Source organism: Balaenoptera acutorostrata, chromosome 2, assembly GCF_949987535.1.
Source record: "Balaenoptera acutorostrata chromosome 2, mBalAcu1.1, whole genome shotgun sequence".
Classification (NCBI taxonomy): domain Eukaryota; kingdom Metazoa; phylum Chordata; class Mammalia; order Artiodactyla; family Balaenopteridae; genus Balaenoptera; species Balaenoptera acutorostrata.
In genome coordinates this window covers 165,382,796-165,404,509 of record NC_080065.1, presented here as the reverse complement: position 1 = coordinate 165,404,509, position 21,714 = coordinate 165,382,796, and the positions used below count along the sequence as shown (strand labels likewise).

Sequence of the window (21,714 nt, the reverse complement as noted above, 5' to 3'; positions counted from 1 at the left end):
TTTACTTCTTCTTTTCTGATTTGGATTCCTTTTATTTCCTTTTCTTCTCTGATTGCTGTGGCTAAAACTTCTAAAACTATGTTGAATAATAGTGGTGAGAGTGGGCAACCATGTCTTGTTCCTGATTGTAGAGGAAATGGTTTCAGTTTTTCACCATTGAGAACGATGTTGGCTGTGGGTTTGTCATATATGGCCTTCATTATGTTGAGGTAGGTTCCCTCTATGCCTACTTTCTGGAGAGTTTTTATCATAAATGGGTGTTGAATTTTGTCAAAAGCTTTTTTTGCATCTCTTGAGATGATCATACTGGTTTTCTCCTTCAATTTGTTAATATGGTTTATCACATTGATTGATTTGCATATATTGAAGAATCCTTGCATTCCTGGGGTAAACCCCGCTTGATCATGGTGTATGATCCTTTTAATGTGCTGTTGGATTCTGTTTGCTAGTATTTTGTTGAGGAGTTTTGCATCTGTGTTCATCAGAGATATTGGGCTGTAGTTTTCTTTTTTTGTGACATCTTTGTCTTGTTTTGGTATCAGGGTGATGGTGGCCTCATAGAATGAGTTTGGGAGTGTTCCTCTGCTGTATTTTGGAAGAGTTTGAGAAGGATAGGTGTTAGCTCTTCTCTAAATGTTTGGTAGAATTGGCCTGTGAAGCCATCTGGTCTTGGGCTTTTGTTTGTTGGAAGATTTTTAATCACAGTTTCAATTTCAGTGCTTGTGATTGGTCTGTTTTTATTTTCTATTTCTTCTTGGTTCAGTCTCAGAAGGTTGTGCTTTTCTAAGAATTTGTCCATTTCTTCCAGGTTGTCCATGCCAATAGGCATAGAGTTGCTTGTAGTAATCTCTCATGATCCTTTGTATTTCTGCTGTGTCAGTTGTTATTTCTCCTTTTTCATTTCTAATTCTGTTGATGTGAGTCTTCTCCCTTTTTTCTTGATGAGTCTGGCTAATGGTTTATCAATTTTGTTTATCTTCTCAAAGAACCAGCTTTTAGTTTTATTGATCTTTGCAATTGTTTCCTTCATTTCTTTTTAATTTATTTCTGATCTCATCTTTATGATTTCTCTCCTTCTGCTAACTTCGGGGGGTTTTTTTTTGTTCTTCTTTCTCTAATTGCTTTAGATATAGGATTAGGTTGTTTATTTGAGATGTTTCTTGTTGCTTGAGGTAGGATTGTATTGCTATAAACTTCCCTCTTAGAACTGCTTTTGCTGCATCCCATAGGTTTTGGGTCGTTGTGTTTTCATTGTCATTTGTTTCTAGGTATTTTTTGATTTCCTCTTTGATTTTTTCAGTGATCTATTGGTTATTTAATAGCATATTGTTTAGCCTCCATGTGTTTGTATTTTTTACAGATTTTTTCCTGTAATTGATATCTAGTCTCATAGCATTGTAGTCGGAAAAGATACTTCATACGATTTCAATTTTCTTAAATTTACCAAGGCTTGATTTGTGACCCAAGATATGATCTATCCTGGAGAATGTTCCATGAGCAGTTGAGAATAAAGTGTATTCTGTTGGTTTTGGATGGAATGTCCTATAAATATCAATTAAGTTCATCTTGCCTTTTTTTTTAATATATATATTTTTAAATTTATCTATTTTATTTATTTATTTTTGGCTGCGTTGCATCTTTGTTTCTGTGCATGGGCTTTCTCTAGTTGCGGTGAGTGGGGGCTACTCTTCATTGCAGTGCACGGGCTTCTCATTGCGGTGGCTTCTCTTGTTGCAGAGCATGGGGTCTAGACGCCTGGGCTTCAGGAGTTGTGGCGCACGGGCTCTGGAGCACAGGCTCAGTAGTTGTGGCACATGGGCTTAGTTGCTCCACGGCATGTGGGATCTTCCCAGACCAGGGCTTGAACCCGTGTCCCCTGCATTGGCAGGCAGATTCTTAACCACTGCGCCACCAGGGAAGCCCTAGTTCATCTTGTTTAATGTGTCATTTAAAGCTTGTGTTTCCTTATTTATTTTCATTTTTGGATGATCTGTCCATTGGTGAAAGTGGGGTGTTACAGTCCCCTACTATTATTGTGTTAGTCGATTTCCCCTTTTATGGCTGTTAGCATTTGCCTTAGGTATTGAGGTGCTCGTATGTTGGGTGCATAAATATTTACAGTTGTTATATCTTCTTCTTGGATTGATCCCTTGATCATTATGTAGTGTCTTTCTTTGTCTCTTCTAATAGTCTTTATTTTAAAGTCTATTTTGTCTGATATGAGAATTGCTACTCCAGCTTTCTTTTGATTTCCATTTGCATGGAATATCTTTTTCCATCCCCTCACTTGCAGTCTGTGTGTGTTCCTAGGTCTGAATTGGGTCTCTTGTAGACAGCATATGTACTGGTCTTGTTTTTGTATCCATTCAGCCAGTCTCTGTCTTTTGGTTGGAGCATTTAAGCCATTTACATTTAAGGTAATTATCTATATATATGTTCCTGTTACCATTTTTGTAATTGTTTTGGGTTTGTTTTTGTAGGTCTTTTCTTTCTCTTGTATTACCTGCCTAGAGAAGTTCCTTTAGCATTTGTTGTAAAGCTGGTTTGGTGGTGCTGAATTCTCTTAACTTTTGCTTATCTGTAAAGGTTTTAATTTCTCCATCAATTCTGAATGAGATCCTTGCTGGGTAGAGTAGTCTTGGTTGTAGGTTTTTCCTTTTCATCACTTTAAATATGTCCTCCCACTCCCTTCTGGCTTGCAGAGTTTCTGCTGAAAAATCAGCTGTTAACTTTATGGGGATTCAGTTGTATGTTATTTGTTGTTTTTCCCTTGCTGCTTTTAATATTTTCTTTTTATTTAATTTTTGATAGTTTAATTAATATGTCTTAGCATGTTTCTCTTTGGATTTATCCTGTATGGTACTCTCTGTGCTTCCTGGACTTGATTGACTATTTCCTTTCCCATGTTAGAGAAGTTTTCGACTATAATCTCTTCAAATATTTTCTCAGACCCTTTCTTTTTCTCTTCTTCTTCTGGGACCCCTATAATTCGAATGTTGGTGCATTTAATGTTGTCCCAGAGGTCTCTGAAACTGTCCTCAATTCTTTTCATTCTTTTTCCTTTATTCTGCTCCCTGGCAGTTATTTCCACCATTTTATCTTCCAGCTCACTTATCCGTTCTTCTGCCTCAGTTATTCTGTTATTGATTCCTTCTAGAATTTTTAATTTCAGTAATTGTGTTGTTCATCACTGTTTGTTTGCTGTTTAGTTCTTCTAGGTCCTTGTTAAATGTTTCTTGTATTTTCTCCATTCTGTTTCTGAGATTTTGGATCATCTTTACTATCATTACTCTGAATTCTTTTTCAGGTAGATTGCCTATTTCATCTCCATTTATTTGGTCTTGTAGGTTTTTACCTTGCTCCTTCGTCTGTAACGTATTTTTTTTGTTGTTTCCTTTTTTATTTCTTTTTTGATGAGTGGTGCTGTATTCCTGTCTTACTGGTTGTTTGGCCTGAGACGTCCAGCACTGGAGTTTGCAGGCAGTTTGATAGAGCTGGGTCTTGGTGCTGAGATGAGGAACTCTGGCAGGCCTCGCTCGGATTGATACTCTTTGGGGTCTGAGGTTCTCTGTTAGTCCAGTGGTTTGCACTCGGAGCTCACACCACAAGAGCTTGTGCCCGACCTCCAGCCTGGGAACCAAGATACTGCAAGCTTCGTGGTGCAATTAAAAAGGAAAAAAAAAAGGAAGAAAGAAAGAAAAAAAAGGAGCAGTACAATATCAAAGAATAAAAAACAAAATAAAATCAGAAAGATAAAAAATATATTAGGAAAAAGAAAACTATAATTGAAACAACAGCAACAAGGTGAAATAAAACCACAGCAAAAAAAAAAAGAAAATAGGGGGGGTGGGGCAGTGAGCCAAAGGAGAGATCACTAGCGAATTATAAAGAATAAAAGTTAGAAAAATAAAAGATTTATTAGGAAAAATAAAAATATAAAAGAGTCAACAATGAATCAGCAAGGTAAAACAGAACCTCAATGTAAGAGGAATAAAGAAAAGAAAAAAAAAGGGAAAAAAAAAAGGCTAGGCTATGGGGGCGGAGTTTAGGTAGGGGGTGGAACTTAGGTAGGGGCAGGGTTTAGGGTGGGGTGGGTCCTAGGCGGGTGGGGCGTGAAGTTTGAGCGTGGGGCGGGGCCTAGATGGGGCTACGTTTAAGCGTGGGGCGGGGCCTCTGCTTAGGACCTGCACAGAAGAGGAGAGGCAACACCTTGAGAGGAGGGCCTCTGGAGTGTGGGGTTCCGGAGTTTGGAGGTAGGGCCCTGAGTGAGGGTGTGTGAGTGGGGTTTAGGCCCAGCTCTTTGGAGGGAGTCTCCGAGTATAGAGGTAGGGCCCTGGGCAGGGGTGTAAGGGTGGGGTTTGGGCTCTGTCCAGCAGAAGGGAGGCTCCGAGGGCAGAGGATTAGGCCTGGGAGCCCAACAGGCTTCCTGGTGCCTAAGTGGACAGGGAAAGCACTGGCCTGGTTCCCTTCCGTTCCTTCGTGTCCCTCCCCCACTGTCTCCCCCAGGGTCTCCCCTGTTGCCCCTCACCTCCTAACCGTGGGTGGGTCCTGCTGAGTGTAGGAACTCCTTCCCTCCCCCAGCCACCCCTTGGGGTGCCGTCCTGGAGGTCCGGCCTTTACTTTTACTCCCTCTTACCTCCTTCCCACTCCCTCAGGACCCACCCGGCTGGAGGGGCCTAGGTGGACAGAGGATCAGGCCCGGGATCTCAACAGATTCCTGGGGGGTCCAAGTGCACAGGGGAAACCTGGCCACGCTCCCTTTTGATCCTCTGCCCTCCCAATGGTTCCCCAATTTATCCCTTCCCCTCCCCCACCTGCCCCTCAGGGGCGCCATTCCTGTCTGGCCTCCACTTCTCCTCCCCCTTCACTCCCCCAAGCCTCACGTCCTACCCGATCACTGGGGTTTCCTCCTGTTCCCTTAGGTGTCTGTGGTCCCCCACGGGTGCCAGGTAGGTGCCCTAGTTGTGAGGAGATGCGAATTATGCTGCCTCCTAGTACGCCATCTTGACTCTGCCCCACCAGACTTTATCATTTTTATATGTCTTCATGATTAGTATTTTGATAACAACATCTGAGTTTCTTGAGTTAACATGCCACAATGTACTTAACCATGGCCTTGTCTTTAGGTATCTAAGTAAGACACCTTATAGGTTATAGGGTAATGAACATCTTCTTGTGTAACACTTTTCTCCTTTTCAGTGATTGTTCAGGATAAATTCCCAGAAGTGGTGTCACTTTGTTTAAGAAAGCACATCTGTACGGGTTATGACACAGTGCCTTGATTATTTCAAAAGTGTTTTATAAATTTACATTGTAACTGGCCATATATAGATATATCAGCTTTACCATAGTTGCAGAGCTGTATCTGTTTTGGAAAAGGAAGTTCTTAGGAAAAGATTAGGGCAGGAAAATAATTTATCTTTTGTTGTTGTTGTTACATGAAATGTTCTCTTTCAGCCATTTTGAACAACTGCAAATTATTCAGGTTCTCTATCTAGTTTTGTGTTCTGGATTGTTTGGATTGTTAACAGCCTGTTTGCACATCTCAGCGGGAGGCTAACCTGAATGTTGGGAGATGTTAATCATCATAAATTATGACCAGCATAATCAGCTTCACACAAATTGTGTAGTACTTTGTGTTTAGAATCAGCAGAATCATTTGATAAGGTGAGTCAAGCCAATTCAGTTAGAGAGTCTAAGGTTGGCACTTGCTGACATTTTCCTCTAAGGAGCATGCCTCCTGGATGGTATTCCAGTTTGTTTCTCCCTTTCTTCTAATGGTTGGGTTCTTATTACAGTAGAGAGGTCAGGTAAAATGTGTCCTAGTCAGCAGGGATGTTTATTGGACTTTAGTCTCAGATCATGGTTATATAAAAAATAAGAGATAGTAACTGGTGAGTAAGAGTGTCCTTTTAAAAATATATATATTTATTTATTTTATTTTATTTATTTATTTTTGGCTGTGTTGGGTCTTCGTTGCTGCGCGGGCTTTTCTCTGATTGTGGCAAGTGGGGGCTACTCTTTGTTGCGGTGTGCAGGCTTCTCATTGTGGTGACTTCTCTTGTTGCAGAGCACAGGCTCTAGGCGCATGGGTTTCAGTAGTTGTGGCTCGTGGGCTCTAGAGCGCAGGCTCAGTAGTTGTGGCACACAGGCTTAGTTGCTCTGTGGCATGTGGGATCTTCCTGGACCAGGGCTCGAACTCATGTCACCTGCATCAGCAGGCGGATTCTTACCACTGCACCACTAGGGAAGTCCCAGGTCCTTTTAAAAAGAATTTGTTTTTTCTCTCTGGGTCTTGTCTAAGAAATACTTGACTACCCAACAGTTACAAAGGTTTTTCACCTATGTTTTCTTCTAGGACTTTTATAGTTTTAGGTTTTACATTTAGATATATATTCCATTTTGAGTTAATTTTTTGTGTATAGTATGAGATAAGAGTTAAGGTTCATTTTTTTTCCTTATGGATTACCAGTTCTAGTACCATTTGCTGAAAAGGATTGTTGATGAAAATCAATTGAAAAATTGATTTGTGGATCTATTTCTGAATTTTCTATTATGTTCCATTAAATGAGCTTGTTGGGATTGTTATTGGGATTGTGTTGAATCTATAAATCAAGTTGGGGAGACGTGATATCTTACTTTCTGAATTATGTTGCTATTATTTTTTTCTTTATTCTTAGTTAGAATTCACCAGTGATGAATGTCAGATGGCCTTGGATTTTCTTTATGGAGGGGTTTTTAATTAGAAATTCAGATTGTTTAATAGATGTAAGGCTATTCAGATTTTCTGTTTCTTCTTGTGTCAGTTTCCAAAATTTATGTTTTTCAGTGATTTTTTTGTTTTGTTTGTTTCAGTTAAGTCAGTGTTTCTCAGTCCTTTTTTCATTACTGTTCCCTGAAGGATCCTTTTTAGACTTTGTTTTCCTAGCCACCACTGTCCCCATGAAATTTTAATACCACAGATAATGCTGTATATCCTGTTTATGTACTGACTTATATATCCATTTTTTATATGTAAAGAGAGTAAGATTTTTTTGGACTTCCAAGAACCAGTTTTTGTCCACTTGGGGATGATATCATGCCTATTGAGAATGAATGATCCAGTTTGTCAAATTTATTGGCATAAAATTGTCCACAGTATTCACTTATTATTCTTTTCATGAGTGTAGTATCTGTAGTGGTACATCCCCTCTTTTATTACTGTGTTGTTAACTTACATGTTTTCTTTTTCTCCTTCATCAGTTTAATTAGAGTTTTATAAATTTTATTGACCTTTTCATGGAATCAATTTTTGGTATTAATTTTTTTTTTAACCTGAAGCTGTTTTTTTTAAAAAATAAATTTATTTATTTATTTACTTAAGTTGGGCTGCATTGGGTCTTCTTTTTTGTGTGCGGGCTTTGTCTAGTTGTGGTGAGCGGGGGCTACTCTTCACTGTGGTGTGCGGGCATCTCATTGCGGTGGCTTTTCGTTGCAGAGCATGGGCTCTAGGCATGCGGGCTTCAGTAGTTGTGGTGAGCGGGTTCAGTAGTTGTGGTGAGCGGGTTCAGTAGTTGTGGCTCGTGTGCTCTAGAGCACAGGCTTAGTAGCTGTGGCGCATGGGTTTCGGTGCTCCGCGGCATGTGGGATCTTCCCGGAGCAGGGCTTGAACCCGTGTCCTCTGCATTGGCAGGTGGAATCTTAACCACTGCACTGCTAGGGAAATCCCTAAATTTTTTTTTCTTTTTTTTTTTTTAATTTATTTTTGGCTGCATTGGGTCTTCCTTGCTGCGCCCGAGCTTTCTTTAGTTGTGGTGAGCAGGGGCTACTCTTCGTTGCGGTGCACGGGCTACTCCTTGTGGTGACTTCTCTTGTTGCGGAGCACGGGTTCTAGGCGCACGGGCTTCAGTAGTTGCAGTGTGGGGGCTCAGTAGTTGTGGTGTGTGGGCTCAGTAGTTGCAGCTCGTGGGCTCTAGAGCGCAGTCTCGGTGGTTGTGGTGCACGGGCTTAGTTGCTCCGTGGCATGTGGAATCTTCCCAGCCCAGGGATTGTACTGGTGCCCCCTGCATTGTCACGTGGATTCTTAATCACTGTGCCACCAGGGAAGTCCCTTTTTTTTCTTTATTGTATGCCATCTTCTATTTCATTGATTTCTGCTCTTTATATTTCTTTCTTTTTTCTTACTCTGGGTGAATTTCACTCTTCATTTTTTGGCTTTTTAAAGAGGAAAGCTTGGATCTCTGATTTTAAACTTTTCTTCTTTTCTAATATGATCATGTAAAGGTATACATTTCCCTGTAAACATTGTGTTAGGTACCTTCCACAGATTTTGATATGTTATGTTTTCATTCTCATTAAGGTCACTTGCGATTCATTTGGGTGCATTTTTTATGTTGAGATTAAATTTTAGGGATCCCTCATCCTTATTGATTTTATTTTACTTTTTGAAAATAGGTTTAACCTTTACCTAATTGAGTCAAGGATATACAAAAAGGTATATGCAAAGAAATGTCACTCCCTCCCTTACCCCTTCCACTTTTTGCCCAACTACCTGTATATAACCACTTGCATTAGTTTCTAATTTTTCCTTCCTGTGTCAGTCTTTGGAAAAAGTGGCATACTGTATACTCTTTTGTGTGTTTTTTTTTTAAAGGAATTCCTTTATTTTTTATTATTTATTTATTTATTTATTTATTTATTTTTGGCTGTGTTGGGTCTTCGTTTCTGTGCAAGGGCTTTCTCTAGTTGCGGCAAGCGGGGGCCACTCTTCATCGCGGTGCGCGGGCCTCTCACTATTGCGGCCTCTCTTGTTGCGGAGCACAAGCTCCAGATGCGCAGGCTCAGTAGTTGTGGCTCACGGGCCCAGTTGCTCCTTGGCATGTGGGATCTTCCCAGACCAGAGCTCGAACCCGTGTCCCCTGCATTAGCAGGCAGATTCTCAACCACTGCGCCACCAGGGAAGCCCTGTGTTTTTTTTTTTTAACTTAATACCGTATCTTTGAAATCATTCTGTTCCCAGACCATAGATACCTTCCTTATTCTTCTTTACAGTTTTATATATGTATACCAGAGTTTATTCAAGCAATGTCCTATTGTAGTCATTATGTGGACTCTAGTGTTTTGCAAATTCAAACAATGTTGCAATGAAAAATATAGTGCATATTTACTTTTTAAAAAATTGGAAATATATCATTAGAGTAAATTGCTAGAATTGGGATTGCTGTTTCATATATGTAGTTTGTTAGACATTGCCAAAATTCTCTCCATAGGGATTATACAAAATGGCAATATTCTCATTTTTTTTATATTGGAGTAAAATTGCTTTATAATGTTGTGTTAGTTTCTGCTGTACAATGAAGTGAATCAGCTATATGTATACATATATCCCCTACCCCTTGGACCTCCCTCCCACCCCCACCCCCACCCCACCCATGTAGGTTGTCACAGAGCACCAAGCTGAGCTCCCTGTGCTATACAGCAGGTTCCCACTAGCTATGTATTTTACACATGGTAGTGTATTTATGTCAAACCTAATCTCTCAATTCGTCCCCCTGTCTCCTACCCCCCGTGTCCACATGTCCGTTCTCTACATCTACATCTCTATTCCTGCCCTGCAAATAGGTTCATCTGTACCGTTTTTATAGATTGCACATATATGCGTTAATATACGATATTTGTTTTTCTCTTTCTGGCTTACTTTACTCTGTATGACAGACTCTAAAATGGCAATATTCTAATTCTATCATTTCTATTATATTTATTAGCTGGAATACTTCTTTAAAGAGAAACTTCTCTTCATCTGGTTGGTTACCCAGTAGTATAGCTTGTGTTGGAAGAGTAGAACAAAAGCTTGATCCTCTATCCTTTTATTTACCAGTTTTCAGAACAGTTGATTCACTAATATTCTTCAACAGTGACCAGTTAGTTGTGTTTTTTTTTAAGTACTATTATGAACTCATAGATTTAAACATATTTAGTGTGTTTTAATTCATTGCATTCATTATCCTTATTGATATTCCAGTGGTCCCATTTTTGGCCATTGAGAACCTTTTTAAGTTGGCTCGTAAGTTCTTTTGATACGACCCTGGTTATATCGGATAGATTCATTGCTCACAGATATGATAGATATTCTAGTTCATCTTCTACAGATGCAGACTTGGAATCAACTACTTCTCTCTGAGGTAACCCAGTTGCTTTTAATGGGAAATGGTCTTTGGAGGTGACATTCTGGTCATTAGAAATGTTCTTTTCTACTGGGTAAATCAGAGGATTCTGAAGAGTAAAATTATTCTGGTTAAATGTTGAGCTTGAAGCAAATATGTATAAAGTGATATGTAACAAAAAGCCCTGGGGTGGAAGTTAGTTCCTCCTATTTATTCATTCACCAGATATTTATTGAGTATCTACCAGGTGCCAGGTACTCTTTTCTTGTGCTGGAGATACAACAGTGAACAAAAATAGGCAGAAACTCTGCCTTCATAGGAGTTCACAGTCTAGTTAACCCAGGATTCTTGTAACTGCTGCTGCTGATCTTTGCCAGCACCTTACCTTTTGGGGCTTTCCTCATTTGTAAAATTATAAAATTGTACTAAATGGTCTGTAGTGTCTTTGCTTGAAAAGTTTAATAATTCTGTTTCTTGTCTACGTGCTGATTCAATGTTTGTGGTGTCCCTCTCTCTCTTTTCCCGATCTTCTTACAGAAATGACAGAAGAAGAACAGTTTGCTCTGGCTGTCAAAATGAGTGAACAGGAAGCTAGGGAGGTGAACAGCCAAGAGGAGGAAGAAGAGGAGCTCTTGAGGAAAGCCATTGCTGAAAGCCTGAATGTAAATATGCTATGTTGAAAAAGTTTGTGAGGATTGATCAGCAGTAGTTTTTTATTTCTGCAGTGTTATGGCTGCATTAGGAACCAGTTATAGTAGTTCATATGGTTTTCAAGTAACAGGTATTTCCCATAATAATTTTTAAGTCTGTGTTGAATCGTTGATGAACTCAATTTGAAGTGTTTTGTTAATTCTGTATGAAAGTTTTCCACCTCACAGATTTTCAGTCCATGGCTTAAGAGAACCGTAGTAGTTGGCAGCTTCTGAAAAGAGTTATTGAGTGTCAAGAAACCAAAAGGGAGCAAGATAAGGTGCTTTACTTCCCCTGTTTTGTGGGAAGAGCAAAGGGAATGAGAACCAGAGGTGGGTTATGGAGAGAAAAAATGAGCAGTCTTAAAATTTTTCAAATAATATTTAATTGTGATTTGAATATGTGTAATTGAAATTATTTTAAATGTGAAAGATATTTGCCAGTGGCAGGTCGTGAGCCATCCTTTATGCCATTCACCTCTCTATATTAGAAAAGGGTTTAGTATAGTGATCTAGTATAGCACTTTGCACATAGTAGGCTTGCAGTACATGTTGTAGAATTCATTTGAATTGAGCATCTACGTTTTGGAGAGGAGAATCTCTTAGGGATGGTGGACTCCCCTTTTTGTCCTTTCCTGTGACCCTTCCTGTATAGCTATCTTAATAATAAACCTGGTCTGGTGTGGGATCACTTGTTTCAGAGTTGCCGGCCTTCTGATGCTTCTGCTACCAGATCTCGACCTCTGGCCGCTGGACCATCTTCACAGTCCCACCAAGAGAAAGCCACAGACTTTGGGACCACTGAAGGCATGTCTCCCTGTTCTGGCTCCTTCTCATCAAGTATAACCATATCACAGGGATATCATGCTGAGAGTAGATACACAGAAATGTCCAGAATCCCTTTGGTGGTATTAAAGAGGTTAAATCAGAAAGTAGTTGAGATCTCACTAATATCCAGCGTACTTTTATCTCCAAGGAAAAGCCAACCTTTGGTTAAACCCAAAGAAGAGCCTTTTTTTACCCACATTATGTAATTCTTGATAACTTACCAAGCCCTCTTAATAAAAAATGGTTTGTCCTTAGCCCTACTTTTTCTCAAATACCTACAGGCATATGGCAGCTGGTACCTCCATCACTGTTTAAAGGCTCACATATCAGTCAGGGAAACGAGTCTGAGGAAAGAGAGGAGCCTTGGGACCGCACTGAAAACACTGAAGAGGAGCCGGTCTCTGGCAGCTCAGGAAGCTGGGACCAGTCAAGCCAGCCAGTGTTTGAGAATGAGAACGTTAAATGTTTTGACAGATGTACTGGCCACTTGGCTGAGCGCACACAGTGTGGGAAGCCACAGGAAAGTACTGGGAGGGGTTGTGCTTTTCACAAAGCTGCCCAGGGTAGGGGGGACACATCTAGGCACTGTCTGCCTACCCCAGCAGATGCCAAAGGTCTCCAGGACATTGGGGGCACTGTGCACTACTTCTGGGGTATTCCATTCTGCCCTGCTGGAGTAGACCCTAACCAATATACCAAGGTCATTCTCTGCCAGTTGGAGGTTTATCAAAAGAGCCTGAAAATGGCTCAGAGGCAGCTCTTAAAAAAAAAAGGGTTTGGGGAGCCAGTGTTACCTAGACCTCCTTCTCTGATCCAGAATGAATGTGGCCAAGGAGATCAGGCTAGTGAAAAAAATGAATGCATCTCAGAAGATATGGGAGATGAAGACAAAGAGGAGAGGCAGGAGTTTAGGGCATCTGTCTGGCACTCAAAAACCAAGGATTTCCAAGAAAGCCCAATTAAAAGCTTGAAAGAGAAACTTTTGTTGGAGGAAGAACCAACAACCATTCATGGTCAGGTAAGGGTCAGTGATGCTGTAATTAAGGATGATTAAACAAAGGATTATTTTAGCTATCTGTTCTTTCTGTGTTTTTGCCCCCCTGATTTTTAAAGTAGCATATGCTCACTGCGGAAAATTAGGAAAGTACAGAAGAGTGTAAAGAAGAAAAAATTGCTCATAATCCCAGCACTAAGAGGCAATCATTATTATTTCTGTGCATATAAAAATATTTTTTTCTTTTTAATTTTTCAACAAAATGAAGACTCTTCTGTGTAAACTTTGTTCCTTTCCCCTATTTAATAGCTTATCTTAGATCTTTTCCTATTATGTATACTTGAAAACATTATTCTATCAGATGGATATATCATAAATTTATTTTTTGTTTTAAAATATGTGTTTCTAAAAAGTTAAGTTTTTGAATAGGTAATAATGTTCACCTGGCTCAAAATTCAAAAAGATATAAATAAAAAGTTTGTCTCCTATCCCCATCCCCAGCCAACCAGTTCCCCTCCCTGGAGTCAACATTTATTACTAGTTTCTAGTGCATCCTTCCAAGATATTTCATGTAGTACAAGCAAATGTGTATACATATTTTCCTCACTTTTTACACAGCTGATAGCATATTCCACATTATTCTGCACATTGCTTTTTTCATTTACTATCTCTATGAGATCATTCTATAACAGTACCTAAAAATTTTCTTCTTTTTGGGTGGGGGCGAGGGGAATGTGTAATATGTCATGTATGGATGAGTTTATCTAGTGCCTCTATTGGTGGACATTTAGGTCATTTCCAAAATAATAGTTACAAACACTACTGCAGTGATTATCACTCTTTTTTTTTTTAATCGGAAGAGGATTATTACTCTTGTGCAGAAGATGTTTCATCGACATGGGAGATTTTGTAAGATCTTGTTGATGTAATTGGTGGACCAAAGTATATATATATTTACAATTTTGTTAGCTGTTCCTAAATTGCCTTCTGTAGAGGTTGTATGAGTACCAGCTTCCCCATACCCATACCAGTACAGTATTATCAGGACTTCTTGATCTTTGCCAGTCTGAGACATGAAACATAGTATCGCAATGCAGTCTTTTTTTTTTTGGCTGTGTTGGGTCTTCATTGCTGCGCATGGGCTTTCTCTAGTTGCAGCGAGCGGGGGCTACTCTTCGTTGTGGTGTGTGGGCTTCTCACTGCGGTGGCTTCTCACTGCGGTGGCTTCTCTTGTTGCAGAGCACGGGCTCTAGGAGCACGGGCTCAGTAGTTGAGGCACGTGGGCCCTAGAGCACGCGGGCTTCAGTAGTTGTGGCGTGCGGGCTCAGTAGTTGTGGCTCGCGGGCTCTAGAGTGCAGGCTCAGTAGTTGCGGTGCATGGGCTTAGTTGCTCCGTGGCATGTGGGAACTTCCCAGAGGGATCGAACCCATGTCCCCTGCATTGGCAGGCGGATTCTTAACCACTGCTCCACCAGGGAAGTCCCACAATGCAGTCTTAATTTGCACTTTTCTCCTGTGTAGTTGAGACCCATTTGTATTTCCTTTTCTGTCTGTTTAGATCTTATGGGCGTTTTTCTTTTACGATAGTCTTTTTCTTAGTGGTTTGTAGGCACCCTTTATGTATTAGGGGAAGTGGTCCTTTGTGATAGGAAATGCAGATAGTTTTCCAGTTTATTTTTTCCCTCACATAATGGTGTGTTTCTGATTTTGCTTGTGGTGATTTTCAGTAATTTACTGAAAACAATTCCCTGTTTGGGGACATTTAGGTTGCCTTTTAAGTCTTTTTCTGAGATTCCTAGATAATATTATATAGATATATAGGTTGTATATGTAACAGAGTAAGCTTATATTCTATTTTTTCTATTTTTTTCTCTAAGTATTATATAATTATGAATTCTTTATAAACTATAATTTTCAAGAGTATTCTGTTTTATTACTTTACTATTTTTTGTCACTATTTCTATTATTGGACTCTTGAGTTTTTGGTTTTGTTTTGCTATTATCCTGTTCTGTCTCTTTTATGATAAGGGTTCAAGAAATGGTAGCTATGAGAAATTTCATAGCATTGTGTAGAGAGCATGGATTTGGAGTTTGAATTTTGACTTTAGTGTTTTAGTGACTCTGCCTTTGAGAAAGCCATTTAGCCTCTGAATCTCAGTTTAAAAACATCTGTAAACATCTGTAAAATGGGAGTAGTAATTCATATATTTCAGTAGTTTTAATGATTAAAGTGAATTATGTAAATGTCTAGTATAATGCTTAGGAGATTATAGCCACTCAGTAAATGGTAGTTTTCTCTAAGGGACCAGAAGGTTATTCATTGAGAATATGTATGGGAATTATTCTTCCCTAACATCCTTTTTCATTCACATTCTAGAAACATAGCTGTGTGGGAAGAGAAAGCATTTTTCTTAACAGTTCTTCTAGTGACTTGCCTCTTTTCCAAAGGAAAGTTAGGTTATGCTTATGGTAACATTTTGCTTATTCATTGTGATTCAGAGATACTTCCTCTTAAAAGAATAAATTAACTCCACAGAGTGAACACTTAATGATTTACTGTAATTCAAGTCATTAGCTTGAAAGATCCCATGGGCCAGAGTTCTAGAGCATAGACTTGTGTCAGGTTCTGAGGTTTGAAAGCAGTGCCTTTAGAATAGGCTGGAAGTGGTTAGAACCTAGTGGCTAGCCTTATTAGGTTGAAGTTCTCTAACTTCATGAACAGGCCACCAAATACTACACATGGTATTATTAATTGGTACTGTTTGGCTATAACAAACTAAATCAAACTAGCTTAATTAAAAAGAGGACTTCATCATAAGGAAATAGGGTGCCTCATAAATTCTAAAACAGAATGGTAAACCAAGCCTGGATAAGGCACTAGGTCTGGAAAATTCGTCTGTATCTCATAGTTATATTGTGTCTGCTTCATTTTCCTCCCTGCAAACTGGCTTCCTTTGCTTCTCTGTTTCACATGGTAGGTGGAAGATATTGATCCTACAGTTCCCAAAGGTAAATACAGGTTACAGGAGATTTATTCTTTCCCAGTTCCAACTTCAAACTTCTAGGAAATGACTTATGGCCCATTTAGAGTTAGTAGCCGTCCCCAGCCCAGTTGTCCGTGGCCCAAAGGGGGTATGTTCCAAATTGTACAAATGGCTGTGAGCCCACTGCTGTCCTGCAGTGCCAGGGGTGAGGAACAGTCCTCAGTAAAAGGAGACCAGGTAGACAACCTAGTAAATATTCAGTTTAGTCATTAACATTATTTTTAGAAATCACTTAGAACTATTGAAAAATGCAAAAAAGTGTGAAGAACAAAGTTGAAAGTATCCACAGTCCTACCATCCTACCATCCAGTGATGTATTCCTTCATCTTTTTTTCTATACCTATTTTTTTGTATGGTTTATATCATATTACTGTATTTTTATATTTTTAAGTTAACATTATGTAAACTTTCTTACGATGTTAAAATTATAGATCTCATTTTTAATTACTATAATATTTTGGCTTATAAGTTTATGATAATATTTAAATCGTTTTCCTATCGCTGGGTATTTCAGTTGTGATAAACATCTTTTTAAGTAAAACTTTTATTTATTTAAGATTAGTGTCTTTAGAGATAGGGAGCCAGAAAAATGCTGGGTTAAAGAGTTAGGAACATAAAAAAAAAAGACCTGCTATTTACTGCTAAATTGCTTTTAAGAAAGGTTGTTCAAATTTGTACTCTTTCCTTCCAGCAATGTATGAGAATGCCTAGTTCACTGCAGCCTTGCTGATGTAGAATAGCATCTTTAAAAAAACAAAACAAAGAGAAATCAACTTAACTAATTTTATAGGCAAATAATGAAAGTCTTGCAATTGTAATTTCTTGTCTTATCTTGGTCTTTTGCTTTCAGGAACTGTGGGTAGAAAGAGTTTATGTGTTTGTTAAACATTTTCTATTGATTATGGCTTTGCTGGAACTGCCCACATTTGAGACTCCTTGGTTGATAGAGATAGCAAGAGAGTCCCAGAAATAGGGACTCAGAGAAACATTCACCCTGGGGCAAACTGCTTAGGTTATAAAAACTTCACATAGACTAAACAGTTTGGATCAGATGATAACTGGTTTCTGGCATCACTGCAGTTATAGGGAAGTTGTTAATGAAAATGGAGAGGTCATCTTGATGGCTGTACAGCAGGGAGAGGAGGGTTAGTATATTGATGTGGTCACTACTTTTTAGGGTCTGATCCTTAATTTCTCAGTCCAGGTACTGGGATTTCTTTCTCAGAAATGACCAGATTCTGTGGGAATGTGAGAACTGACTTTGATTAACCAAATTTCAAGCTGGTATGTATACCAAATGTCAGTTTGTTAATTTATTATGGAAGAGAGACATTTTCATTAACCAGAATACTCCAGCCCACCATCATACCTTTTTCTAGGATGAAGGAATCTGGAAGGCTGAAATAATAATCAGAAAGTGGAAGTTTTAAGGGGTGATTCAACTAGTCTTTGGAAAGACCTGATAAGCTACTAGTGCCTGCAGCAGAGGACATTTCTGTGGTGATCAGATGATGTGTCTGTTAACTTTCACTTCCAGACCATGGTGTTGAAGACACTGCTTGATTCTGGGTCTTTGGATTTTTCTTTTTTAGATTTGTTGCAAACTATCCATTTCCATTAACATATTATTTGTTCAGGCAGAGTGCAATGTCTTGATTAGGCCACAGCTTCCTTAGTGAAAGTTACATTCCTGTCATGCTTCTCTGTTCACCTTGATTAGACTTGGATATTCTAATCAAATTTTGTCTGCTTGTTTTGCTCTGTTATTTTCATATTCTGGAAGAACCTTACTTTACCCGTGTTTAGATTACTGCCATTGAGGTGTAAGTTTAGGAATTAAAAATGATTTATTGAAATGAAGACAGTCTTGGGATTCTATGTTGAAATGGTTAGGAAGAAAATTATTTGACTAAACAACATAACTGTAGTGGTTAGAGCATGGATTTTGGAGTCAGAAAGGTCCAGGCTCCACTTTGAACAGCTCTATGATTTTGGAAAGATTATTTAACCTGTCCAAGTTTCACTTTCCTCATTTCTAAGATAATTTAATAGCTTCTACCTCAGAAGGTTCTTGTGAAGATTAAAGGAGATAATACATGTAAAGTGATTAGCATAGGCCTGGCACATAATAGGTGTACAATAATTTTTTCAAAAAATTACACTGGGAAAGGAAGAGATATGTTTAGCCTGAGGTAGAGGTGGAGGTATCTCATAACTTATTAATCAGTACCTTGTTTGCTTCTGAAGCCAAAGGCTTAGTTGGCTAGTCATTCTAACAAGGTAAAATTCTGTTAAACGGACACCAGGTGTCAGTATTTACCTTTTTTTTTTTTGAGATAGAAATAAAACTGTTTTGTCACCACTGAGTTCAAACAGTCAGGTGAAGTATTTCTGTTGTATTTTAGTCCTTTTGACAGTTTTGTTCAGCCCTCATTTTTCGTAGTGACTACATTCCCAATCATTGTACAGCTTTATCTTCCGTTTGACTGAAGGCTCATCTAGGCTATTCCTGTTTTTAGTATATTTCATCATTTACCTGAGTGGTATAGAGGTGCCTAACTTGTTTAGGTTATTTATATCCTGTTAGGAGACCCTGAAAAATTTCAGCCAGTAGCTTTACATCTATTGGAAGAAGCCTCACAGCCCAGGCACTTCCTCAGAAGTACCCCTAAGGCAGCAGTAGCTACTTTTTCCACACTCTGCTGTGCACCTACATTTAATGAGTTAACATTTGCACCAACTCTACTATTAATCAGAGAAAATAATTTTTTTCTTAGCCAGTCCCTATTTGTTATGTTTCTTAAAAGGTATCTTTGTGGCCACATATTAAAACCATAGTGGCAGATTTTTAGCAAAAGGAATCTTTATAACCCTTTCTTTTCGATAGCCTATGTTATGGCTTGGTTGTGCAAGAGAGACTTCTTCCCACTGAGAACTGAACTTTTCTCTATATCTCTTCCTTCCACAACAAAAGCTTCATAATTGCTTTTCTGAAATCATAATTCATTTGACTCGCCAATTAATATTTATATGTCTTGCATTTTACACAGTGCATCATATATATTATCTTGTTTAATTCTCACAATAACACTCTGTGAGGCAATTGTTAATACTACTTTAAGATGAGGAAGCAGATTCAGATGTGACTTACCCAAGATTACAAAGTTAACAGGTGGTTCACCCATGATTTAAATTCCAGTGTTCTGACTCCACAGGATATGTTCTTTTTACTTAAACTCACTGACTTATGTAAAATGTTTTATTCTTATTACTAATTGCTGAGTGATAATGTTGAACAATTAAATTTTTTTAAAAAGGAAGAGAAACCAGTTCATCTGTGCCTATATATTTAGGATGTTACATATTTCTTTGCAGTCTTCCCAAGGGCTGTTTGTCGAAGAAACTTCTGAAGAAGGAAATTCTGTACCTGCCTCACAGAGGTAAAATTATATGTCATTATGGGTCTGAATTCTCCTCTGATAGTACCAGAATAAAAGAGATGAGCCACATGAGTGACACTGTATAGGAACAGCTTGCCCAGGGACCTTTTGGCTCTTTTATACACACAGCCTAGGAGAAATCATTATCTCCCAGTTCTCAAATATGCATCTTATAGAAGTCTAGAATATTAGGCTGGAAGAGATCTTAGAGGTTTACTTGTCTAATCCAACCATCTTGGCACAAATTCCATCTGTACTATTCCTGAAAAGTGGTTACATCCTGCTACTCTCTTAACTAACTATACTAGCTTCCTATGCCAATAAGAAGGCTCTAGACTGATTTCTTCATGGTCCTTCTAGTCCTTTCTCCCCTTTCTCCCTTTGTTCCCTCTGCTTATGCTTATTTTATGTGCATATCTAAACCATACACATCTTTTAAGTCTGCTCTTAAGATTTACATTCTCTTTGAAGCTTTTATATTTTTCAGGCCACACAGAACCTGTATCACCCTCACTCCCTGTCCTATGCCACTTTTAATCTGATTTTGTCTCATCTTTCCTTAAATGGTTGTATTTGTATTACCTCCTCAGTTATTCTTGATGGTTTGATTGATGGGGTTACCTTCTTAAATCTTCTCACTTTAATAATATGTAGAGGTTGATTGGTTACAAACTACACTTATTAACTAGATCAGGCTTCCAATTACTTTTCCCTTTTATTGGTAGTTGACCTTTGAGGATTACTCAAGAGCTTAATTTTGTGTTAACTGACCTTCATCTCCAAACAGAAGTTGAGACCCAATTGCCATTTGTCATTTTGTAATTTAGTTGGTGTTCTTAGGCTTTTGGTTAAGTTGATAGTACTAGGTATTTCTTCCTGAGCTAAAGAATATGGCTTTGGTTTGATTCTCCTGCTGTTAAGACAGTTTTGGAAGTGGTTTTAACCAGAGTAGGTCTTCTGCTTCCTGCAGGCCACTCTGCTTTGTTGTGGTGAGCCTTCTGCAGAGCAGATGTAGGTTTTAATAAATGATTATACGCTTTGTCACCAGGAGAGAGTTGGAATTGCAGGCAATGCGGTTTGACTTCAAATTGATTAGCCCATTTTATAAATGTCAGCAAATTGTTTTGTGACGGACCCTTTGAATAGAGCTCTAATGTTACGTGCCGAATAAACTGTCTCTGGCTTAGGTTTATAACAAATGCTCTGAGGTGTTTTATTTAGAGGGAGAAATCACTTGTGGTTTCCTATCAGGATTTAGTTATTTATCATGTATCAGTGGTGGTTATTCTCTCTTCTTCGTGGTTCTTGGTTGATGTGAGGATTTGTGATTTTAAGCGTTCTCTTGCATACTTGATCAAACTAATTGTAAAGCTCTGTGAAGCATGACAGGTCTAGCTCAGATACTCAGATCTCTCAGCCATGTGTTCCTATGTCAGGAAGAGATTGCACTCCATGAACAGGCAGGGTAAACCAGAAGGTTGCATGAGGGGAGCCATTCATAATTATGTTTTTCTCAGAAGAGATATTCAACTTGGTTGGGCAGATTTTTGTTGTAGGGCAGTTTGGAATTGAATCTTATTTTTGTTGCTTGGAGAGCCATATCTTGAGATAAAGAGGAAATTTAACTGCAAGGTGAGGGGAAAGCTATTGTGTTGTCAGAAGAATCTTCATATCTTCTCTTATGAGTTTACAAATCTCTAGCTTTCAGAAGGCTGAGATGGAGGCTATGAAACACTTTTGACATCCTTATATTAGAGTGGATTTTTTTGTCTGATAGTCCTTACCCTTCAACCTTCCTTTGTGAAGACTTCAAAAGGGGGTTCTTTTCATTCAGTGATTTCACTGGAACCAAAGTTGTAAGCATATTTATTTTCCCTGTTTTTGGCTTGGAGTTTTCACTACTGATTCCTTGCTTCCCTGTTGTGCTTTTGTGGTATTGGACAGCAGGTATCAGATTACCTGTGGCTTTGTGAATGACTAGCCATTGCTTTTGGCCCCATGTTCTGATTTATTTTACTGGGAATTCACTGGGGGTTTGGTTCTCTTTTCAGCATTGCTCCTTTGAACAGTAAGAGAAGCTCAGTCCTTATGCCAGAGAGTTCTGCAGAGGAAATCACTGTGTGTCCTGGTAAGTACCCCACTGTGATTTTACTAGTTTCTGATCCCTAGCTATCTACCTTTTTGTGCCTTTTAATTTTTCTGACTTTTCCAACCCACTCTCAGGAGGTTTACGTGTGATTGATTTGTGTGTGTGTCTCTCCACACACATACATATATATACACAGACACACACACATTTTTGATGGACATTGGCTCTGCTTCTCACCTTTTCTTAGAGATAGTTTAGTTTGAAATTAACATGGCTCTTTTGTTTGCTTACTAGCCTCATCAGAGATGGCAGCAGCAAAGCATTAGGAATAGAATTTAACTCTACATTGAGAGCCAAGAGGACTTTATGTTTTGGTTTATGAGTTCTCAAAGTGGGTTGTCCTCAAATCTGCCTGTCATTAAGCAGTTTTTTTCCCTGAGGCTTTTACTAGTTAGTTTTACATTGCCATTCATGGTGTCTATTGCATAG

At 38.8% G+C, this 21,714-nt stretch overlaps 1 protein-coding gene across 6 annotated transcripts in view; it reads left to right on the top strand.

The window, feature by feature from the left end:
• UIMC1 (ubiquitin interaction motif containing 1) overlaps positions 1 to 21,714 on the top strand; it is a 138,489-nt gene that overhangs the window by 63,563 nt on the left and 53,212 nt on the right. For 5 of the 6 annotated variants that reach the window (XM_057540990.1, XM_057540986.1, XM_057540987.1 and 2 more), the window contains 5 exons: positions 10,680 to 10,804; positions 11,533 to 11,632; positions 11,935 to 12,677; positions 19,072 to 19,136; positions 21,188 to 21,264. In XM_057540990.1, coding sequence (XP_057396973.1) covers positions 10,680 to 10,804; positions 11,533 to 11,632; positions 11,935 to 12,677; positions 19,072 to 19,136; positions 21,188 to 21,264 — 1,110 coding nt within the window. The remainder of the gene's footprint in view (positions 1 to 10,679; positions 10,805 to 11,532; positions 11,633 to 11,934; positions 12,678 to 19,071; positions 19,137 to 21,187; positions 21,265 to 21,714) is intronic. The other variant, XM_057540989.1, reaches the window with a different exon arrangement.